This window comes from Aquila chrysaetos, chromosome 7 (assembly GCF_900496995.4).
Source record: "Aquila chrysaetos chrysaetos chromosome 7, bAquChr1.4, whole genome shotgun sequence".
NCBI classification, from domain to species: domain Eukaryota; kingdom Metazoa; phylum Chordata; class Aves; order Accipitriformes; family Accipitridae; genus Aquila; species Aquila chrysaetos.
The window spans coordinates 38345203-38369319 of record NC_044010.1 but is presented as its reverse complement, the minus strand read 5'-3'; the positions used below and the strand labels follow the sequence as shown (position 1 = coordinate 38369319).

The 24117-nt window shown below is 35.7% G+C and overlaps 1 protein-coding gene across 5 annotated transcripts in view; it reads left to right on the top strand.

The window, feature by feature from the left end:
* The window catches only part of USP9X (ubiquitin specific peptidase 9 X-linked), a 104698-nt gene that overhangs the window by 68190 nt on the left and 12391 nt on the right, over positions 1–24117 (top strand). For 4 of the 5 annotated variants that reach the window (XM_030020149.2, XM_041124898.1, XM_030020151.2 and 1 more), the window contains exons 25-38: positions 1466–1591; positions 4961–5127; positions 10139–10247; positions 10841–10987; positions 11103–11249; positions 12094–12316; positions 14670–14890; positions 15289–15479; positions 15932–16105; positions 18368–18509; positions 18686–19436; positions 19940–20063; positions 21438–21663; positions 22775–22904. In XM_030020149.2, the coding sequence (XP_029876009.1) occupies positions 1466–1591; positions 4961–5127; positions 10139–10247; positions 10841–10987; positions 11103–11249; positions 12094–12316; positions 14670–14890; positions 15289–15479; positions 15932–16105; positions 18368–18509; positions 18686–19436; positions 19940–20063; positions 21438–21663; positions 22775–22904 (2878 nt within the window). The remainder of the gene's footprint in view (positions 1–1465; positions 1592–4960; positions 5128–10138; positions 10248–10840; positions 10988–11102; positions 11250–12093; positions 12317–14669; positions 14891–15288; positions 15480–15931; positions 16106–18367; positions 18510–18685; positions 19437–19939; positions 20064–21437; positions 21664–22774; positions 22905–24117) is intronic. The other variant, XM_030020150.2, reaches the window with a different exon arrangement.

Sequence of the window (24117 nt, the reverse complement as noted above, 5' to 3'; positions counted from 1 at the left end):
CAGAAGAAATGTCTTTTGAGGTGAGTTATGAAGAAAGGTTTTTAATTGTGCCATTGTCCTTTTTGGAGGATTTCTAATAATATTTTTTTCTTTGACCAGGCACATCAAAGCAAACAAAATCTGAATTTCTTTAACAATATTGCTGTTAAAGTATTGTCTGTAATTTTCTGAAATTATGAAAACTGCTGTAGATCTAAATTTCATATGTATTGTAGTTTGCCTTTGAAAGATTTTTTTTTTTTTTTTAATGTTTTGATGGTCAAAGACTCTTTTCACATGACCTCACAATTTAAAAAAAAAATAAATCTGACATGGTTTTCATAGGCCAGACAGAAGACTACAGCATGGAAAGAAATCTTTCACCTTTTAAAAAAATTTTGATACTTCAGGATTTTAAAACTACAATGAGATTAGGAAAAAAAAAAAGATTTTTTTCTGTATGACAATTTTTTCTTGTGGTGCTGTTACTGTAAGGTTGCTTTGCTTGTGACAAAGGTGAAATACCTAGTATTATTGTAACTATTGTTAATGTCTATATCAGTAGCAAGAATGCACATTGTTCAGCTTTCCTGATGCAGCTAGCTTATTAGTTAAGCTGCTTAAAGTCTCCTTTTTTTATTAAGTCTGAGCATTAGAGAAATGAAATTTGAAATTTTTGAGAGCTTTATACCATCTACTTTTAAAGATTGCCTATTTTTTGGACAGTTCTACTTTGAATGTAGACTCCAGATAGGTTCGGGGTTTTTTTGAAAGTTGATGCAAACTGTGAATAATGGCAGTTGTAGTATGTTTTGTAATGTATGTATATCAGTAGAAACTATTGGATGTTAACTCAGATCATGCCCAAAATACTGAAGAGTGATTCCGCATTCATAAGATTATATGATTCATAAGATAAATGATCTGTGTTCTTATTAATTTTAAACCCTTTGTATATTAATCACATACTTGATAAGCATTAGTTTGTCTAGCTAGCTATCAGCTAGCACAATAAATATCATGGCGGGGACAAACCCTAAAATAACTTCAGCCTCTTATATTACTTAAGAGGCTAGCTGTCTTCGAGAGGCATGCTTAGTGGTTTGTTGTTTTTTTCCCTAAAATCAAGAATGTTTTAGCATTGAAGTTGGTAGTTTCTGCTAAATCTTACTCAGAATCAAATAGTTGCTGTTTATTTATCAAAAATGCTCACTTTCTTGTAATTCCTGGTACTTGTAGCATTATGATTTAAGATTCTGTAATGCTATTTTCTATTTAAAAATGAAATATTACGTAAGTGAAATACAAATGCTTTGCAAGATACATCATCTTTTTTTTTTTCTATTTAGGAAAAAATTCTTTGTTAAATTTTAAAATTTAAAATTTTAAACTTTCTATAAAATACATTTGTGAAAATTTAGAATCCATTGTAATGTTATTTGCAACTGTGTTTTAATGTTGCTTTGTTTATTTCTCTTCTTTTCAGGCTTCAAAATACATCCCTGATATCTGTGTTATTAGGGCAGTACAGAAAATTGTTTGGGCATCAGGTTGTGGGTCAGTTCAGCTGGTTTTCAGCTCAAATGAGGAAATTAGTAAAATCTATGAAAAGGTAAGAATTCTTAAGCAACTTCTTTTGTATATAGCTGTTCCTTTGTTTACAAAAGGGACAGTGTCAACCAGGTCAGGCTTAGAGTGTAACGAGCTTTTAGGTAGGTATCTTGGTGATTATGTATTTGGAGTCTAGTATACGTCAGTTGTCATACCAGAGTTTAATTTTCTATTTCACATTCCTTTTCTCATTAACTACTTAATTGTAACTTGCATCTGGTGTCAGTTCAAAAATGCACTAGTTCTGTAAGTTGCTGTAACATGTTTTCAGCCCAGTTAAATTCTGTATCTAAATAAGGAATAAGCATTTCTTGCAATGCTAATTTTTGTCATCTTCAAACTTAAAAGGTGTATTCTACAGAAGTTGATTAAAAGCATATGTGCAGTCTAGAATGAGAAACAAGAGCTAATTGATCTGAAATTAGCACTGAAGCACTGGTAATTCTGTACGGCTTTTTTCCTTTTATTATGTAGCTATGTAAAACATCTTCATGGTTTCACATGTAGTTTACAAAAATAGTTTGGAGTTGGGCGTTACGTATTAGTGTGTTATCACACACCTTGTGTTCAACAAATGTTGCTTACAGTTATAGGAAATAGTAACCTGTATTTTGCCAGTGATTTTAAAAAAAACTATTTTTTTGTTCTCTAAACATCTTCTCTTGTTAATCTTACAAAATCAAGTTTAGTACTCATCAATACTTGCCTGAGAGTAAAAGGGAAAGGAAGATGTAGGGAGGTTTTATTCTTAGTCTGTTAGCTGTTGTGCTTAAATGATTATTTAGAGGAAGAATGTTTACTTCAGCAAAATGCAACACCTTTTGATTTAGCTTGTGTAGTGATATAGTGGCATCTGCTTCTATTGCTATGAGAATGACTTCTTCGAAATAAGTTGGGGTTTTTTTTTGGTTGGGTTTTTTTTTTGTTGTTTTAGGTTTTTTTTTTGTTGTTATTGTTTTTGAGGTGATAAACTTGCATATAAAATGTGGTTTAGTTAGCATGACAGTCCAGGCACATGAGGATGTGCTCTTATCTATACATTAAGTGTTTTAAGAGCAGTAGTGCACTAGAGAAAATACACCTAAAGGAGAATATACCTCAGTGTACTTTTCTGATATTTTTGTGGGTGAAAATTGTACAGTTTTCTGTAAAAATACCTTCAAATAACTGAAGTTTTAAAATCGGTGACATTTAAGCTGTGCATTATCAGTCATCCTTCACAGTTTTTTTTGTGTGTGGGTTGGTGGTTTTTTGTTTGGTTTTTTTGTTTTTTAATTATTGACACTTACATGGACAGTTGTAATAAATGGCAGCTGCATTTGGTTTAAGCTAGGCAAAAGGGAAATAAATATTGAAGGGAAAAATTGGAGACTAAAAAGAGGAAGAAATTGCAGAAGTGCTAAGAAGGGGGAATAAAGTACGCTTTGTTAAAATAACATGAAGAGAGGAAGGTGTCGCAGAAATAGAGGAATACTATGCAAGAAAAGACACATTCTTAATTTAAGAGAATTGTGTTTGGTTATACAAGAGAGGAAGTAACTGCTATGGTAGTTTTATAAAGATTGAATATACTAGTGACTGGCAAACACTGGCTTAGAGAAAAAAGTATTTTAAGAAAAATGCTTCCTATTTTCTTAGTTGACCACTAAACCTTAGATTCTCAACTCATAGGTTATAGGAGCATTTTGCTAAGTCTGTGGGGTAGAAATTTGTCATTAAATGTTAGTTTAAGAACAAGAGCAGACTGATTTTTGCGGAATCAGGAATGACATGTCAGGATTCCTAAAAACATCAAAGGCAACTATGGTAAATGTATCTTTAAGAGGCACTTCAGTGTAGTCCCATCAAGTATGACTTCTGAAAGAATGTTTTGAGCACTTAAAGAAGCTTCTGAACTCAACTGATGAATTCAATTAAACTTCAAAGTCAAGATAAATTATTTTGGGAGCATAACTTTTATGGAGTCTTTTCTGCCTCCTGCCTCAAAAAATTCTGGTATGGGAGTCCTCTCAGTGGTTGAAGAAGACTGTGTGCGACTTTCAGTGGTGTCAAACCACCATTTCCTTATTAGCTCCGAGAAGGCCCGTACCCACCTGAAATACTGCAAGTATGCTGCTTGTACAGACCCGTCAGCTCTTGGTGCCCGAGTATAGGGAAGTACTTTGTGGAGTGTAAAATGAACTTTGCCTTTCTACTAGATGCCAGCAGCCATGCAGAAATAACTTTCTTTTCTAAACAGGGCTTCAGTGCAGAGTAGGTGCAGTCCTGAACTTGTTGAAAGCATTCTACTTTTACTTTCATATCTTGAGATGTGTCAGAATTACCACATCCTCCCGCTGCAGTGGTAGTGACTGCCTGTGATTTTTAGCTTTTGTGCAAAGACAAAATAATGTCTGTTGCCAGACTGAGACATACTTTGCCCTCTTCTGCTGCTGTTCACAATTAGTTATCTTTTCTGCATTGTAATCCCTTCTTTCTGCCTACTTAATCTTGATGCCTTTCCATATATAAAACACTTATTTTAAGCCTCTAGTTGATGTTGCTAACCTGCAGCCATGATTACTGATGAATTAAGATTGAAACCTGCTCACATTCAGTTTTTTCAGAACTTCTTCAAGCTAATTAATTTTGGCTTAGATGGAGGAGAGGGCTTGCTTTTATTCTAAAAGTATTTATTTTGGAAAAATGTACCAAAATCAACTCACTTGATTCAAGTGTTTAATTGAAAGAGTAACCTATGTACCAATTAGAAACATTATCCTTTCCTATTTCAAAAATCACCACAGCAGCTATGTTTGAAATTTGGTTCAGCTGTTTCATGTTTCTGAAAAGTAGTGAAGTGCTGAATAAATTCTAGCAGTATTGAGAAGCTTTTGGTTGAATAAGTTGTGTGTATCACAGCTTTGTAAAACTGGACTTCTTGATGAATTATACAGCACTATAGCCTTTCTCTGTTTAAATAGTAACTGTTTCTAAAGCTTTAAACTCCAGGTTCTGAGTAGTAAAGAAAAACATCTTATTTAAAAAATTGAAAAAATGCAAGCAAACAAAACCTAAATACAAACCAACAAACCCCCCCAACAATACTAACTGATGTAACTTTTGCCTACAAGCTTCCTATTTAACTTCTGGCTCCTTAAGTTCATGCTTGGAATCCTCCTTTGAGAAGCACAGTACTGGAAGTTCAGGTCATCCCGCACAGTGCTTTGAATCACATCTGAGCGGAGTGCGTAAAATACTTGGCACTGATAATCACTTAGTGTACAAATTTGTGGTTGTGTTTGTATTTAGTGTATATACCTTGGAGCCACTTGGATTTCTCAGGATTTTTTTCTATACCCACTTTGTGCTATCTTGTTTATTTTTACAGACAAATGCAGGAAATGAACCAGACATGGAAGATGAACAAGTTTGCTGTGAAGCATTGGAGGTGATGACCCTGTGTTTTGCTTTGATTCCAACGGCACTGGATGCGCTCAGTAAAGAAAAGGCATGGCAGACCTTTATCATTGATTTACTATTGCACTGTCACAGCAAGTAAGTTCTGATGGTTTTGTGGTTTGTTTTTTTTTTTTAATCACATATGTTATTTTACAAGTCAAAATTAATATAAAGCCTAAATGCAAAGCAGTGACTGCTTATTTAAGTGATTTTCCACCCTCCCCACCCCCCCGTGGTTGTCTGAATTTATTGTTTAGTAATATAAATCTGTAATTTGGATATCTATCCTAAAGTGGTAGCTGTGTCAGTCCCATCTGCTTTGTACTCATAAGGAGGATATTGTCAAGCCAGATGGATGCCTTATAATGTGCTACTGATGGCTTTAGAACAACTTATTTAGAATAAAATAATAGGTACTTTATGTTTTTCAGAAATTATGTGAATACTTGCTACATTAGAATATATAAGTGACTTAGGTATAGAAGAACTTTCCTATACTTTTTCTGGTAAGTAAAGACAAGATACAGTACTAGCAGTTTGAGGAGAGGGGGAAATTAACATTTAAGCCTCTGGTTTTCTTGCATTGGAGTGGTACATTTGTGACTCTTCATGTGACTCGCATGTTTACATAGAGCTGTCACACTGAAGCTGTCACCTGATGCAGTAGCAGCGTCTTGGAGGAACCGTTCGCACTGTTGGGGGACAGATGGACAGGGAAAACCAGAAGGAGCTGCCGAGAGCAATGTGGTTCAGTTGCTCTGCAGTCCTGCCATAGAGTTCAGGGATCTCTTGTTATCTCCAAGCTATTCCTACAGATCTCCTTAGACAGCATCTGCACAATACAGCATCTGTATGATGCGCGTCTTGTGACTTTTAGCCCATCTGAAATTACTATGTGAAGTATTGGGGTGTGTATTTTTAGAAGCCATCCAGGTGGAAAGTTTTTGTATGTTGTTATTAAACTTAGTTACCAGTGCTTTGAACTGTTACTAAAGATTTAATTCTAGTTTTGTAAGATATCTCTGCTGCTGTTTCATGAATATTTTAACTTCTCTTTGAGAAAGGACAGAGATCAGAAATTAGTGAAGTTGTCTAAGCTTTTCAGTACATTTTAAATGGAGTTAGGTTATGGTGCGCTCAGATGAATGGGGTCAGAATTTCAGCACCATGTTTTGGGGGTTTTTTACTGTTCTAGACAAAACAGGTTTAAAAGTCTCATGTTCAGGAATATTCACCATAAAAAAAGCATCAATATTATCATCAGAGTATCTCTTTACAATGAAGTATTTGCACACATTGGTGAAACTGTGGAGTGTTACTATCGGAATCCCACAAGCTTTATTAGTTTGCAACCTGTGGTATAGAATGTTGAATTTTCAGCTTCACTGAAGCTTGTTGTTATCACTTAAGTTACAGAAGTTTAACAAAACATGCTGACAAATGTATGTTGTAATTTTACACATTAAATGAAACAAGCTGTCTTTCACTATTTTTGGTAACTTTCAAGGCTGATAAGTAAGAAATCACTAAATTTTATTTTTAAAACTGTCAACAGTTGATACCAAGTTACTATTTTGACAGTAAGTCCGATGTGTGTCCGAAGATTTATCAGATTTATGGCTTTTTTACATGATTTTAATTGTACAAACGCAAGTAATGGGTGATAATTTTTATAATAAATTTCAGTGTAGTTATGTGACTTTCTGGCATTGTATTTGGAATTTAAGTGACATTTCTCAAGTGTTCACCAGCATTTGTTTGTATTTCAGTTAGTGTTTGGTATCAATACTTGTTACCACTCTTTCAGTCTTTGAAAACTGCAGATGCTCTTTGGGAGGATTTTTCTGTTGTGGTCATATTTCCTTAAGGAAGTGAACTGTTGGTTCAAATCAGAAATGTCTAAATCTATAAGTCAGTTTAGTCTCTGAATTTCATTGGGTGGGTTCCATCCAACACAGCTTGTGATGGAGGTAGAACGTCTTTTTAGCAAAACCTACAGTCTTGATTTACAGATGGGAATATCTGTCATAGTTTTGCCAGTCTCTTCCAATGGTTACTCTTGCTGATTTGAGCTTTGTTGACTGAATTTGAATCCCAGCTATTTCGTATTGTTATGCCTAGTGAATAGTTGACTACTGTACTTTTCTTCCTAAAATATTGGAAGAAACTAGATGTGTTCCCAAGCTGGGGCTTCTCATTTCACATGTTTTGTTGGCATGTCAGCCCAATTCTGAACAGCAGTGGCTTAATTCCCCAGGTATGTTAGCTTTTTGCCCTTTAAAAATAAGAGTAGTATTAATAGATGGGGTTTGTTTGGGTTTTTTTTGTCAGAGGGGATAAAATTTTTAAGAGCTTCTCTTATCCAAGTGGACTGGTGCTCAGCTCCTTATCTCTGCTTTATTTCTCCACCTGATACCGTCAGTACAACAAGCTAACCATTGGGCTCTTTTCTCTCATATGCTTGTAAAACTTCTGATATATATGATAATGTCACTTGTAATAATGAACAGTGGCATTCTATCATAGTTAGAATAGCATAAACATGAGTAGAAACGGAAGACTGCTTTGAAAATGAAGGCAAAGTTGAACTAAGCTAAAAAAAGTTCCTCTTCTGAATTAATGTGGAAACAAGTTAGTATTTGCAGTGCAGAGAAAGCTTAGCAAATACCAGACAGAATTCTGAATATCCTTCCAGTTTCAACTATTGTTCTCTAATCTCCTACCCTCAATCAGAGAACAATGTGAGCAAAAATAAGCATGTGAGAAAATGGTTTTGGTGCACCATGAAAGACAAGGAAGATGATCAAGTTCAGATCTCACAAATAGGATCTTTCTGGAAAAGATCAGATGGATTGGGGGGGTTTGTTTCTTTCAGGGGTTGAGAATGTATAGAACTTCTGCTGTTTCCTCATAGCATAACCATGCTACCTATAAATTGAGAAACAGAATGCAAAATGTTTAACACTAAATACTAGAGCAGTTCTTACTCTCCAAGGTAATTGATTTTATAGTGGTGACCCCTGAATACAAGACTTGCTTAGTCAACAGTATATAGCTGAACAGTTAGTCCTAAATGATCCTGGAACCCAGAAGTATTCCACTGATGGCTCGAAGTGTTTAGTGGTCATACATATGTGGCCCAAATAAATAAAAATTCTTACTGCTTCTGTAAAGCAGTGGCACTTACACCCATTGAAGAGGCTGACTGCTGTTAACTAAACAGAAATCTGTATCCTGGAGCTATCAATAGGAGGTGATTCAGGTTGCATGCCTTAATGGAGGTGTTTGGCCTCCAGCTGTTTCACTGGGTGCGTGTGAGTTCATCATGCAACTCGTGTCCTATCTGCTAACTCTATGCTGTTGTCATGGTGTCTAACATGGCACTAGATGCCTGCATTTAGGCAGCTGCATCCCTCCCATGGTTCCTTAAGAGCTCTTAAATTGTTATAGCCTCACAAAAATATACTACTTGTGTTCAAATACTGCATAGTCCTTAGAGACATAACAGTGTGATGTATGTGTTTCCTTGGTCACGTTTCTCACTTCTGGAAAATACCACCTTTATCTATTTCATTCTTCCTTTAAGTGCGTGAACCTAAGGAGTGTCTATGTGATGTGTCCCAAGCAGCTGAAGGGTTGCATCTTAAAATAAATTTCTGTGAGAACTTTTATGAAAACGTCAGCTCAGCGATCAGATCCCATAAAATGTCAGTTATTACTAAGAACAAAACAGACTTCCACCACCCCATGGTCTTCTGCAACTCAAAGCAATGCAGTAGAACTTGCAAAGATCAGAGAAGGGTGACAAGGGAGATCAAAGCTCTGAAATTACTTCCATCTGAGGAACAGCTGAATAGCTTGGGGCACTTCGTACTGGAGAAGAGATAAATGGTGGGAGGAGAATACCACAGAGACCTTTAAAATCAGAAGTAGCAAAGAGAGAATAAATAGAGAAGAGTGTTTCTTTGTGTAAGAACTTCTTGAGCATAACATTTAAGCAGTGTAAACCTTTGGTTTGGAAATAGTTTGATGGGTTCTTTCATGAATTTGTCCAGTGAGGGCTATGAAATACTGCTTTTGGTAGTCTTCCTGAACCACAAATTGTTAGAAGCTGAGAGAATGTTCTGGAGAAGAGTCACTGCGTGCTTCCCCCTTCTTCTGTACTTTCCCAGGTGTATACCAGAGACGGGGTGCTCAGCTAGGTGCATCTTCGCTCTGACCTCATGGTCATTCTTGTGTGTCTTTTTGAAGCACAGTTATCCACACATGAAAGAACTCTGAAGGAAACAGGATTCTTTCGTGTGCTTTCCACAGTGACCTCATGGGCAGAAAACAATGACAGCCACACCAAAAAGACACTGTAAAATTCAGTTTCTTGTATGTTGAGATACTTTCATAAAGCACAGCATTCATTTGTGTTCTCCCCCACCCAAGCAGAGTTGTTTCTAACAGTTTTTACAAGATACAGTACTTAGACAATTAATCTTACAACTTGAAAGAGTAGGGTTTGCCTTAATTTTTTTTTTTTTCCTTAAGCTTATCCATTCCCACATTATTCCAGTGGTTAGATTAAGTTCTTAGATGGAAAATTTCCTTTAATTCTTGCCACTTGAATTTTCAGGGGGTCATCTTTTCTCATTTCTTACTAATGATAAATTTTGATCACTTCATAGATGCTCAGCAAACTACTGTGGTGATACATAAGAGCAGTTTTACTAGGGTGGTTCTACTTTGTCTTTCAGGCACAACTGGTGCTTCATTAGAAAAAAAAGAAAAATTTATTTAGGGTTGCAAATTGCTTGTTGTATTATGCAATATTTGCTGGCAGTTGCAAAGGTTTAGTGGTTAGGTGCTGATAAGTTTCTTTTGCCTTTAAATATTTGATTTGTGGAACAGGTTTTGTAATAGTAATTCATGTGTCTAAAATTTCACTGCAAGGAGAAACAGTATGATAGGTAGTGAATAATTAAAGTATTCCCATTTCTTACATTATGTGCAGTTTTAGAAAATGGCATTAAGCAGATAAGCACAAATTTGATTTTTTTTTTTTTAATGTCCTGTTTGGATAGGGAGATTAAATTTAATGTTTCTATTAAATTATTTCCAGAACTGTTCGTCAGATGGCACAGGAACAATTCTTTTTAATGGCTACCAGGTGTTGCATGGGACAGAGACCTCTCCTTTTCTTCATTACCCTGCTGTTTACTGTTCTAGGGGTAAGTTTTTAGTGGCAAAGGCTTCAGTACAATGTGAATTTCTGTAAAAAGTAGTAAGACAAAATATCTGCAAGAAAAGGCAAATTGCTATTAATAATGGTCACTAAAATATAGATTCCTTTTGACCTATAAGTAAGCAGCACAGTCGATTTCCATTTTGAGTTAGATGAGGAGGAAAGGGACTTTTTTTGCATTTTCTGATAAGAACATGAACAATAAGCTTTAATATATGCATTTGGTCTTCAGTGAATGCTAACCTTCAAGTAAAAATCATTAGCAGATGAGATAGATACCTACAGTTACTGCCGCCTTTTACTGAGCCTGCCAGGGCTTTTCAATTCTGCATGCTCATGGCTTTCTTGAACATTTGATCACTTCACTGTTTGGTTCCCATTCAGGTATGGAAATTGCTACTAAAATAGTCCAGAAGTCATTCATTAACAGCAAAATACAATTATAAACTTGTAAAGGGTTGAAAATTGCCTTACACTTCTCTTTCATATTTACTGCCAGTTTTAGGGAAAATACGTTAGTGTTGTACTGTAAGTAGAAGTCTTTGTGAATTCTATGTCATTTGGTTTTTGTTTACACAGAGTACTGCAAGAGAGAGAGCTAAGCATTCTGGAGACTACTTCACTCTCTTAAGACATCTTCTTAACTATGCTTACAACAGTAATATTAATGTACCCAATGCTGAAGTTCTTCTCAATAATGAAATTGACTGGCTTAAGAGGATTAGGGTAAGTTTTAGGACCAATTTATTTCTGATAATCAGCGTTTTGCTGCTTTGTTGTGAAGTACAGTTTTAAGCTTGGTAGATGTATATTATTTAACTAACTTTCTCTAAAATGGCAGGATGAAGTAAAAAGAACAGGGGAAACAGGTGTTGAAGAAACTATCTTAGAGGGTCACCTTGGAGTAACAAAAGAGTTGTTAGCATTCCAGACACCTGAGAAGAAATACCATATTGGTTGTGAAAAAGGAGGAGCTAATCTCATTAAAGTAAGTTCAAGTTTTTTGACCTATGGAGTTTCTTGATTTTTTTTTTTTTTTTTTTTTAACTATAAATAGGTAAAAAGAAGCTTCACATCTTGTGGTCTGTAACCGTAAAAGGTCCCAATTTAACTGTCTGACAAGGGCTTCTAATTGGAGTTTAATGTTTTCTTTAAAACTAATTTTTAGGAAAAAATTACACATTTCATTCATAAGAGTACTTAATGTTTTCGTTCTTCGGAACTGCTGCATATGGAGTTGCTGTGACGTTGTAAGCTGTTATTCCAAGACTCGGCAAACATCACACAAGGATAGTGAGCTTAGATACAGGATAGTCCTGTACAGGACCACTTTCATTACCCCTGTATTGTCTTTTCTCCACATGTTCTTAATTAGTGCTGTTAATGTTTATGGCAGGTTTGAACAAATGCATGACATCTGAGCGTGTCTTTAATCAGATGTGTTTTCTTTGTACCTCTGATATCATACAGTAGGAATATTGGGGTTTTTAGCACTAATAGATAAAGAGCTTTGTAGATAATACTGGTTTGGCAAAAGAAAATTTTTACTGATCAAGAATAATACAGATTTATTTTTAAATTGAGGGGGATGGGTTTGCAGGGACCCACTTTAGAATGGAGTTACTTTGTTCTAAATTTAAAAGCTTGTTGTGGTGTTGCTCTCAATTTTAGCTCTTGGGTTTTTTTTAAGTACTCCTCTGGTTCTCAGGCATTCATTTGTGTAATAACTCTTATTCTGTTATAAAATAGTATGCATTTCTGTCGTAATAGGTGATTTATTGTCTTTTTTTTTTTTTTTTTTTTTTTGTTTGTTTGTTTGTTTTGTTTTTCAGGAGTTGATAGATGATTTCATCTTTCCGGCATCCAATGTTTATCTACAATACATGAGAAATGGAGAATTGCCTGCTGAGCAGGCCATACCAGTCTGTAGTTCACCAGCTACTATTAATGCTGGCTTTGAGCTACTAGTTGCACTAGCAGTTGGATGTGTGCGAAATCTCAAACAGATAGTAGACACCTTGACTGAAATGTATTACATAGGTACAGCAATCACTAGTATGTAATATTTTTAATTATCTATTTTCTACTTTTTAATGTATATATTACACATAGGTTTTGTTTATATTATCAACTGAACTAGATGCTGAGTTTTTTAGTTTGTGGTTTGTTTGTGGCTGCTTTTAATGTTGCAAAATGAGTCTGTCAAAATCTAGAAAAGTTTGTCCGTGCAGCCTTTATTTGTTCTTCTTTATGCAGTAAATGTACTGACTTGCATTACATGGTTGCATCCAAGTTCCAGCCCCAGTCACTTACACAGTCTGACCCTTCCTACCCTGATCTCTGGCTACTCCCCTTCGTTCCTACCAGCTCCCAGGAACCTCATTCTGTCTGTATCTTCTACTTTTGTCTCATTGTTTCAGGCTCTGCCTAACCAATCCCAGAACCTCATCAGGTATCTTCGGCTTAGTTTTAGTGCCAGTCTCTTGGTTGCTCACCTAATTTGTCGTTATTGTCCACACACAGACACAGGTCCACTGTCCTCTTTCCGTTTTTAGTTCTGTACTCATTCTTTGCTTGTCGTAGTCCTTTCTCAAATGTTTGTTTTTAGTTTTGGCTTTGTCTCAGCACAGCTCTGCACTTAATTTCTCCTCTTCACTGGAGAAGGATTATAGCAATTGCAGAATGTACAAAAACTTGCAAATGTTAGTGTTTCAAAAACTGGCAGTCAAATGAAACTTGGGCTAATTTTCACAAGGATGGTAAAAGGCTCATACTTAACACAGATTTTGTTATCAATAAAAAGCATGTGAGACTTTCTTAAAAATGAACAAACAGGAACATATTTTCTGCAGCCCTAAATGGGATAGCTAAACCATTTTGGCTGTAATACTAACAGGAAAGGAGGGGGGATGGGGGACGGGACTGTGGACAGACAGACCGAAAAAACAAATTAAGCAAACACAATCTCCTATGGGAAGAAAGGCTGGGAGAGTTGGGGTTGTTCAGCCTGGAGAAGAGGTCTCTGGGGAGACCTTGCTGCAGCCTTTAAATACTTAAAGGGGGCTTATAAGAAAGATGGAGAGAGGCTTTTTACCAGGGCCTGTAGTGACAGGACAAGGGGCAATGATTTTAAACTGAAAGAGGGTAGATTTAGATAGGACATAAGGAAGAAATTCTTTACGTTAAGGGTGGTGAGACGCTGCAACAGGTTGCCCATAGAAGTTGTGGACATCCCACTGTTGGAAGTGTTCGAGATCAGGTTGGATGGGGCTTTGAGCAGCCTGGTCCAGTGAAAGGTGTCCGTGCCCATGGCAGGGGGCTTGGACTAGATGATCTTTAAAGGTCCCTTCCAGCCCAAACCATTCTGTGATTTAACAGAATGTTTAAACTAGTAGAGTTTAGCAAAACTGTAAGTAACTGGAAATAGTATCCCATAGTGGAATTGTCCACTACCTCTCACAATGGCAGTGCTGCTTGCCCGGTTGTTGGTATCAGTGAGTCATGTGAGGTTTTTAATCTTTTCCTGTTTGGTTCCATCTCAAATGAACAAATGAAAAGGGTGGCTTTATGGTTTTCCCCCCACCTCATCCTTTTTTCTTCACCCTTTTCTATTGGGAAGTAGTGTATTTCTTATCACCTCACCATTAGAAGGATTTTATGGCATTTCCTTCCACTCAAGTATTTGATAAGCACGATAGAACACCAGATCTCCATGGTATGTCAGACAGAAGAGAGAACACATGTATGAACTGTGCATGCTGTGTGTTTCATATACCAAGTAAAGCTTGCTTGTAAACATGCATGCTCTTACTTTCTTTTACATCAGAATTTTTTGTTAAAACTACAGAACAACAGGTTAGCATAGGAAACCTGTGGTCGTAAATGTACTCTGAAGAGATGCGAGAGGCCTGAGGGAGAAGACTCAGGAGAAGAAAATCTATCACAAGTTGTATAGACAGCATTATCTAAAACTGTTTCCCATCCTGGCAAGGAAAAGTGAGGCAAAAGTGAAATATTGTAATTTTAAAAGCATAAATTTGTGAAAGGCTTATAAGTTGGTTATATATTCTAGATTCATTCAGCTGAATTCTTCAGCTAAGAAACTTGCTGGTATTGAGAGAAGACTTCTGTTTGATACATAAGCAGACTGATTTTTTTTGTCTGGCCACCTTTTTAGTTATGCAATAGAAGAAAATGGTGTAATGTTAAGATTACAGATTGAACTGTCATTCATAGAAGTTGTGTTAATTTTAGCAATTAAGTTTTCTGGTGGAACATTTGTTTTATTAAACTGCAGTATGATACAAACTAATACTAATTTTATGCAACTGCCCTTTGTACTGCATTGATGGTCTGATTCTTTTATAACAAAATAGTTTCCTAATCACATTCTGCTATTTTCTTTTAGCTTGTGAAGCGCTTACAGAATGGGAATATCTACCACCTGTTGGGCCTCGACCGCCAAAGGGATTTGTAGGACTAAAAAATGCTGGTGCCACTTGTTACATGAATTCTGTCATTCAGCAGCTGTACATGATTCCAGCCATCAGGAATGGGATTCTTGCAATTGAAGGCACAGGCAGTGATGTAGATGATGACATGTCTGGGGATGAAAAGCAGGACAATGAGGTAAATTTAATTATGTAGAACTTGTTTATCTTTAAAATAGAATTCTTTTATATGAAAAGGTTATAACAAATTTAAGTTGCTAATCGCTTTGCTTTCCACTGCTAACAGTGGAAAGCAAATAGCATAATATTGCTTACTTGAATAGGCTTGCTAACACAGAGGCAGTTCAGAAGATCCAGGTAGCAGGGTTTGCAGACTTCCTCCTCATGGATTTTTACGTGAAAGCACTGTACACCACTTCTGCCACCAGAACTCTGTTAATGCATACAAAGACATTATCTATTTCTTCAGATGAGAACATGAAACACCTTAGATTGTTAAATTAAACAAGGGATACAACTAGCTATGAGACAGCTACATATCAAAGTTAATTGGACAAATTTTCTTCTGCTTTTCAGAGCAATGTTGACCCACGAGATGATGTGTTTGGTTATCCACATCAGTATGAAGACAAACCAGCACTGAGTAAAACAGAAGATAGAAAAGAGTACAATATTGGAGTTCTGAGGCATCTCCAAGTAATTTTTGGTCATCTAGCAGCTTCCAGACTACAGTACTATGTACCAAGAGGGTTTTGGAAACAATTTAGGTAAATGGAAAATTTAGTATTGATGTCTGTTCACTGGACCACTGAAATGCAACAAAACTAATCGTAGTAGAAGAAATGGTAGTGATGTAAGTGTAAATTAGCAGAACTTCTACAGCACTGTATCTGTTATCCTATCTTTTCACCATTCTGTAGAAGTCTGTTAATAAATCAAAGTTTACAGCAAGATGGTTATTTTGAATTCTGGTAGTTCTTGACCTTGATGTTGAGACTTCGAATTAAGTATGAAGTTATACACACAAAAGCTTGTTTTTGCTTATCAGTAAGTGTGTGTCAGGGACAGAGTAACAGGTGGAATACTACATCACAAACCAATAAATAGTTTTTCTCAGTAAGAAAGAGGGATTAATAGCTTGAATAATATTTTTTTAGAAAATAAATTGTTGGAGAACAAAACAAAAAATATTTGACAAGAATGTGCTTTTTGTTTTCAGACTTTGGGGTGAACCTGTAAATCTACGTGAACAACATGATGCTTTAGAGTTTTTTAATTCCTTGGTGGACAGTTTAGATGAAGCTTTAAAAGCTTTGGGCCATCCAGCAATGTTAAGTAAAGTTTTAGGAGGGTCCTTTGCTGATCAGAAGATTTGTCAAGGATGCCCACATCGGTAAGTGTTTAAGATTCTTCTTTCTTACAGAAAAACAACCTGTGTTTCTATCCTTATAAAAGTGACTAAAGAGTTAAGAGTGGGGTTTTTGTGTGGTTTGGTGGTGGTGGTTTTGGTTTTGTTTGTTTGTTTGTTTTTTAAAGCTAATAGAATTTGCTACCTTGTTTTTTCTACAGCCTTAACATTAATTTGTCTTCAAGTGCCTTGAAATACTTGATTATTATTGCTTCTACTTAGCAGATTGTATGTGAAGCATTGTGTATTGATCAGGGGAGGAAAAGATACAGCTTTTTCATGTTTAAAGTGAAAACAACTTAGGGACCGAATGCAATGTATAAAATTTTAAGATATGGCCAACAGCTGTTGCTGTCTTCTGTCTTCTGTAGTGTGTGGATAGAGCAGACCCAGGTATGAATCTTTAATTCCAATGAGTAAAACTCCGTTCAGACTCATTATGTAAGCTGTAATTAAGGACGATGGTGTAGAAAGTTTATCTTCTTCTTAAGATTTCTGGAGTAGTTTCAATTAACTTAAAATGTGAACATTGAAATTAAGCTTCATATAGGATATGTAAAAAAACACCCATAGCAAATCAGACTGAAAGTCTGTAGCCCACTGTCTTGATGATGGCGATCAATGGCAAATGCTTAGTGAAGCAGTAGAACTGGGCATTTTACAGTTGCACTTCTCTAGACTTTCTTCTATATTCGTTTTGACGTGATGATTAAAATTGCGCACGAGATTCAAGACGAACTTGTTCTTTTTCAATGGTTGGCTTTTTTTATTATTGTGTTACATTTTGTATCACTAACAGTTGGCCGCCTTACTGTTCATTACAGAAGAATCATGTGTGATTCTTAAACAGTATAGATCTCTCTGCACATTACCATTGCAAATTCTCTTTATTGTGAAAGTTGACCATTTACTGTTATCCTTCAGTTAGCAATAAAAATAGAGCAAAAACCACTGATTACAAACTGATTTTATTGTGGTAATCTTTCAACTTCAGTTGAGCTCATGTGTGAATTAGAAGAACTTTTAAGTGGAACATCTTAAGTTTCATGGGTTAAAATATGTGACCAGAAGTAAGTTGAAATATTGCAAGATAAAATGAAAGCACTGATTTTATTTTATATGCAATGGGTAATTAAATGGAAGCTACAGATGTGAAGCAACGTGAGTTACCATTCATTCCTGATATTATGTACTATCCTGAAGTATAACCTGTCTTTTTGGAACTCTACTGGATTTGCATAATTGTACTTCTTAATAAAAATGTTACCCTGGTTGTAGTTTAGGGAGGAGAAAAGTGATGATAAACTAAGCTATTGGTTTGGGGTATGACAGATTAACAGCCTTTCTAAATTTGTAAGCTATTTAATAGATGAATGAGTATTACTGTTTTGGTTGAAGTGTTTCTAAATATTAATTTATGCACTGTTACAAACCCTTTGTATGCTTGATTGCATATCAGAGAAACAAGCCCTACAGAGTTATGGTGGAATAGGTGCTACTTTTAAAATGTATTCATCACTTCCTTATCTTTTAAAAAAATAAAATTGTTTCCAAGATGTCTTAACTGATTGTCTCTCAAACATTGCTGGTTCATCATTAGGAATTTGTTTGAAGGTTGTATCAGAACACAGTAAGTCAGAGCGAGTCATAAATATGCAAAGTAATTTTATGAAGACAGCTATTCAGGTTTTACAGGTGTTACACACCTCTAAGGTGTGTAAGGTCTTTTTTTTTTTTTTTTAAACCTGTTTTGAACTGTTGTCTTTATACAATATATACAATATACAATGGTACAATACTTGTGTTTATCAGTCTGATTCCTGACAGTAAAGGTCAGCAATGGAAAAACTACTCTACTTTGCTATCTGTGCTTCTCTACTAGCTTAAGTTAGCCAAGAGTCTGTCACGCTACTTTAGCTGCTTTAAAAACAAGATGTGCTAAAAGATTTAACTTCCATGATCTTTTCAGTGAACTTGAGACGTACAAGTCATTTCTACGATCTTCATAAAATAACTATAGTTAGGGCAGATCAAAAAATACAATGTGCAGATGCTGTAATGTAATTATAGGAAGTCTGCAATAAAAAAGAGTTCGGTTGGGTTTTTTTACTGCTTAACTCCTTTTGCAAGAAGTTGACATCAAAAGCTGAATAAAACTTTTGCAATAAGGTGCTGTGTAACACCTGTAAAACATAAAAGTTGAACATGTTTCTACCTTTTTCTCACATCTGTTGTGTTTATTGGTAGGTACGAATGCGAGGAATCCTTCACAACTCTGAACGTAGATATAAGAAATCACCAAAACCTTCTTGATTCTTTGGAACAGTACGTCAAAGGAGATTTATTGGAAGGTGCAAATGCATATCATTGTGAAAAATGCAACAAAAAGGTAATGATGCCTTATATATTGAATTTGTATACAACTGTGATGTTATAGCCATACTAAGTTCAGTCTTAGTTCATGTTCAGGGAAAAAAAGTTATCCTTGAATTACTGAATTCAATTGTTGTTAAGAGTATATGAATGGAAACTTAAAAGCTGGTAACTGTTCATGTCCCTTTTTAGGTTGATACAGTGAAACGCTTGTTGATTAAGAAGTTGCCTCCAGTTCTTGCAATCCAGTTGAAAAGATTTGATTATGACTGGGAAAGGGAATGTGCAATCAAGTTCAATGATTATTTTGAATTTCCACGAGAGCTGGACATGGAGCCTTACACGGTGGCAGGTGTAGCTAAATTGGAAGGAGATGATGTAAATCCTGAAAATCAGATAATACAAAATGAACAGTCTGAAAATGAACACTCTGGGAGCACAAAATACAGGCTTGTTGGTGTACTTGTACACAGTGGACAGGCCAGTGGTGGACATTATTACTCCTATATTATCCAGAGGAATGGTGGAGATGGTGAGAAAAATCGGTGGTATAAATTTGATGATGGAGATGTGACAGAGTGTAAAATGGATGATGATGAAGAAATGAAAAATCAGTGTTTTGGTGGAGAATACATGGGAGAAGTATTTGATCACATGATGAAGCGTATGTCCTACAGACGCCAGAAGAGGTGGTGGAATGCTTATATTCTTTTTTATGAACGTATGGACACAATAGACAAAGACAATGAACTAATAAAATATATTTCAGAACTCGCTATTACCACTAAGCCCCATCAGATTAAAATGCCATCAGCCATCGAACGAAGTGTACGGAAGCAGAATGTGCAGTTCATGCATAATCGTATGCAATACAGCCTAGAATATTTCCAGTTCATAAAGAAGTTGCTTACTTGTAATAGTGTCTACTTAAATCCTCCTCCAGGTTAGTATGTTAGTGCAATAATTATGGATTAATTTCTTGCAAGAAGAGTTTTGATTTGTGTTGTGAAGAATTTGTCTAGCCAGTGAAAATTCTGTGTATTCTGCTTTGAATACTCTGTCTTTCTGGACTTCTGCAGTTAAACATCTGTTGTTGAGTTGTTCATCAGTGATAACATGCCAGAATATTTAGCAAAAAATACTTCGATAAACTATCAACTATTATTCAGCTTATGTACTAAGTCATGTTAAAATACTTAAGTTTGTGGGCCGTTCTGCCGAAGACAGTTCTCAAAGGTAAGATGCTGAATTTCTAAAAATCAGACATACGTTAGCCTCCAGGTACCTGTCTTAAAGCTTACATTTTCAAATGGTACATTATAGATCAAGTTTCTTGTTAAAATTGGAACACAAAGTCAGACAAAATAGTAATCTGGAATCAGTTAAATTATTAAAAGTAAATTGCTTTTACTTTGTCTACATGTGAGTATTTTGATTTTATTTTAGGACAAGATCATCTGTTGCCTGAAGCAGAAGAAATAACTATGATTAGTATTCAGCTTGCTGCTAGATTTCTCTTCACCACAGGATTTCATACAAAGAAAATAGTCCGTGGCCCTGCTAGTGATTGGTATCTTTGTCTTTTAACAACAATTACAGTTTTGGAAGTTTAATGTCTGTTAAAAGATCCAGTTATATACATATGACAATAAAAACTTTTATTGGTCTGTCCTATTTTCCCCTCTCGCCCAAATATGTGGTCAAGGTGCACATGAAAAGGGGGAAAAATTTGAACAGAAAATACTGGGAAGAAACTGAGCCTTAAAATAGGCTGCTGAGCTGAACAGCTTCAAAGTTCATTTTCAAACAGAGCTTAAATCTACCTTTTGTCTGTCTTTTAAAAAGAATAAAGGAGTAGAATCTATCGCTAGCGCAAAACTAATAGGTTATGTGTTCTGACTAATTCAGAATGGTTTGTTCATGGTTTGAGTAGTTTTAAACAAAGCTCTTTTCAACCCATTTTTGTAGCTTGTATTTGTATTATCTTTCTGAAATATGTGTATATATAGTCTTTTAGACTCTGTTAGAGTGGTTGATGTACATTGCTACGGGGCCTGTAATTCAAATCTGTAGTATAACAAACAGTACAATCTTATTCATAGCACCGCAGCATTTGAATCTTTAAGCTAGGTTATTCTATGTTGTGGAGAGGACTGTGGGTTACTACTGGTAGAACTAGAGAGAAAATCTAGTATTCATGATGACTGGTAGCTTACCAGCTACTAGTAAGTAGTTATGTAATACATGGCAAATATGTACCTCAAGTTTTTCTCCAATAGCAACTTTCAGAGTAACTGAGTTACTCCTGTTACTTTAAGAGAAGTTCAAATATTGCTGCAGGAAGGAGGACAGAGTAATACAAGACCCTCTCTGGAACAGATATTTTACTCCTTGGATTTTGGTTGGGTTTTTTGGTTTGTTTTTTGGGTTTTTTTTGTTGGTTTTTTTTTTGTTTTGTTTTTTGTTTTTTTTTTTTTTAGATCTGTAAATGAGAATATAAATTCCTGATAGGTTACAAATTTAGTTACCTCTTTTATACACAGCTCATGAAGTCCACCTTACATGTTCTTCACTGCTCACCCTCTCCCCCAGTTCCAATACAGAGGGAATGGTGGCTGCCAATTTAGGACCTGCTTTGAATAGTAGTTTGGCAGTTAGGGGATGTAATCCTGTCTTAGTTCTTACGGGTGATAGAAGTAAAATGCTATGGCTAAATTTTAGGGTTTTAATGGAAGTTATCTTTTTAATTTGTGATTGCTAGTAACAGAGAGTGTCACTACAGGAATTACAATTTATCTGATTGTAAGCATTTTGTTAGCAAAAATGTTTGGGGATCACCTTTAACATATATTTTCTTCTAATTCTGCAAAAGAACACATCTGCCAAAATTCATTGATTTCTACGTTTAGTCATAATCTCTCAGTTGTGTCATCTTCTATTTCAGGTATGATGCATTATGCATCCTTCTTCGTCACAGCAAGAATGTACGCTTTTGGTTTGCACACAACGTCCTTTTTAATGTTTCAAACCGCTTCTCTGAGTATCTTTTGGAATGCCCTAGTGCAGAAGTGAGGGGTGCATTTGCAAAACTTATAGTATTTATTGCACATTTTTCATTGCAAGATGGACCATGTCCTTCACCTTTTGCCTCTCCTGGACCTTCCAGTCAGGTATTTAATTTTCTAATGAAAGACTTTGGAAACTTACTCTTACTTCTTCATTATAAGCATTTAATGTAAAGTAAATTCTGGAGTAGATGTGTCGGTGTTGACGGGATAGCTGTACAGTCCATTTTGCGCTACATAACATGATGTAACGCAGCCAGTTTGTGTGAGAGTTGCTGTCAGAGGGGTTCAGTTTCCCCCCCCATTTGTAAATCACTGTGAAGACTTAAACAGTGAGAACTTTGAGTTGAATTGCAAGTGTGAAATCTACAAATTAAAAGTAGGACCTTACAATAAATTAATGTGTAGGGGCATGAACTCTTGTTTTTCATTTAGAATTAAAAAAACAAACAAAAAACCCCAAAACAAACAAAACCTAAACAAACCCTGTGGAAACATGCAGGAGTTCCCTAAGTTTTCTTCTTCCCCTGTATTCTGCAACACTGAAATTGTAAAAAATTTTAACTTTGCATAGGAGTAGACAGTGAATTGCCTAATTTTATACACCTAGAACTGACTGACAAAAAAAGCCAAAATCTTAACATAATACTTGTCATAACAACGTTTTTGTTTGGACTGTATTAAAATTTAAAAGATCAACCTTTTTGAGCCTTTGCTTTGTCATGTTTTTAACGTCTACAGTAAGACACTTTTTATTTGTATTGTTCCACTTACCTTCTCAGAATGTTTTCACTACTATATCCAGCAGAAGAATTTGTATTAAGTTAAAGCTACATATGCTTTGACAGTTTCATGAGGTATTTGAGATATATCTGTAGAGGTGATTTGGTTGTCTGTCTTAGTCTATGAAGTTCACAGTGGAACTGCAATGTGCTTTTCTGAGTATTTAAGCCTAGCTGCTATTGGAGAAAAAGCTCAATTAAAAGCTTCTATACTTGCATTATTTCTTGGACTTACATGGTATTTAGTGATGGGAGTCTTATTCCCTGTATGTCTGTCTGTGTGTGAGATACAGAAGACTAACCAGCTGCTGGTGTACTGGAGCTTGTATGAATCCCATACCTTTTAACCAATTCTGTTTTCTGCCATAGTAGAGAAAGTATAAACTAAATATTTGATAGGTTCAGCCACAAATATTATAACTTTTTTCTTATAGGCTTATGATAACTTAAGTTTAAGTGATCACTTACTGAGAGCGGTACTAAATCTTCTAAGAAGGGAAGTATCTGAACATGGGCGCCATTTGCAGCAGTATTTCAATCTGTTTGTGATGTATGCCAATCTAGGTAAGCAAATTACAGACGCTTTTACTGATGACACTGTAATAAACTGGTTTTTATTAATGATCCCGTTACACAGGTAACAGCAGGAGAATCCAGTTTTTCAGCCTCAGGCAGGTCATTATTACTAAATGTCATATAAATGCTCTCTAGAGCATCTGTGCTTTTCCAGTTTGGAGTTCAGGGCTTTGGTCTTCCTGCCATCCTTGGAAGGTTAACACAAGAAGCTTGGAGCAATAAGTCTGTGTCCTTCTGAAAGGGTGTGGGGGTGAAAAAATGGCAAGAGAGAGATGATGCTTTGTTCAGGGCTTATTTGCAGGGAGGTCATGAGACCCAAGAAGCATGTGGGGCTGTCAACTGGTTTGAGCCTGAAGAAGTTGAGGAAGATAAAAGTTAAAAAAAGAGAGAGACGCATGATTCTTCTTTATGGAAACGTCAATACAATGGTCATGCTTTGTCTATATATTCCAACTGTGCCCTTTCAATATCAATTTCTTTAGTTTACCTTTGAAGTTCACAGTATAAATGCAAAACACTGTATCTGTCTTCCCTTTAAAGACTCTTTGGGAGGCTGAGGAAATAGCTCAATCTGTGTATGTTCTTAGAAATCATTGCTTGCCAGAATGCTCTCACCATAGACAACATATGAGGTAAAAGAATGCAAGAATCGGGAAATTCCACTGTAAATTCATCGGATGTTGTAGTTCCTCCAAGACTAAACAAGCAAGAAAAGCCAGTGTTTTTGCAATATAGGAAGGCTTAAGTAAAGTTCTCCCAGGCTCGAGACTCTTCATAAAGATTCTTTTCATAAAGACTAGAGCCCTAAATTTTCTGGTGAAAGATTAAATTAGCGGTTGAGTATGATTGCAAATGAATATTTACTTTTAGCATCTAACTGAGATGAGATGGTATCAGTTTTGTGGTGATGAACGTGAAATATTGGCTGTGCACTTTCAGCATCACGCATTTTTCTTCAGGATCTTAATTGTATCCAGCATTATGAAAATAAGAAATAAGTATAGATTTAGAAGTATACAAAAACCTGTATTAAATTCTGGATTATGTAGGTTCTTTGCATAGAAAGTCACTAGTCTGTATACTAAGAATATAATAAAATAATACTAATAGTATCGGAAGTAATTATTCCAAACAAAAATAATTTTTGTCGTTAAACTGAGATCAGTCCTATTCACATTAAAATGAACAGCTGTAATCATGC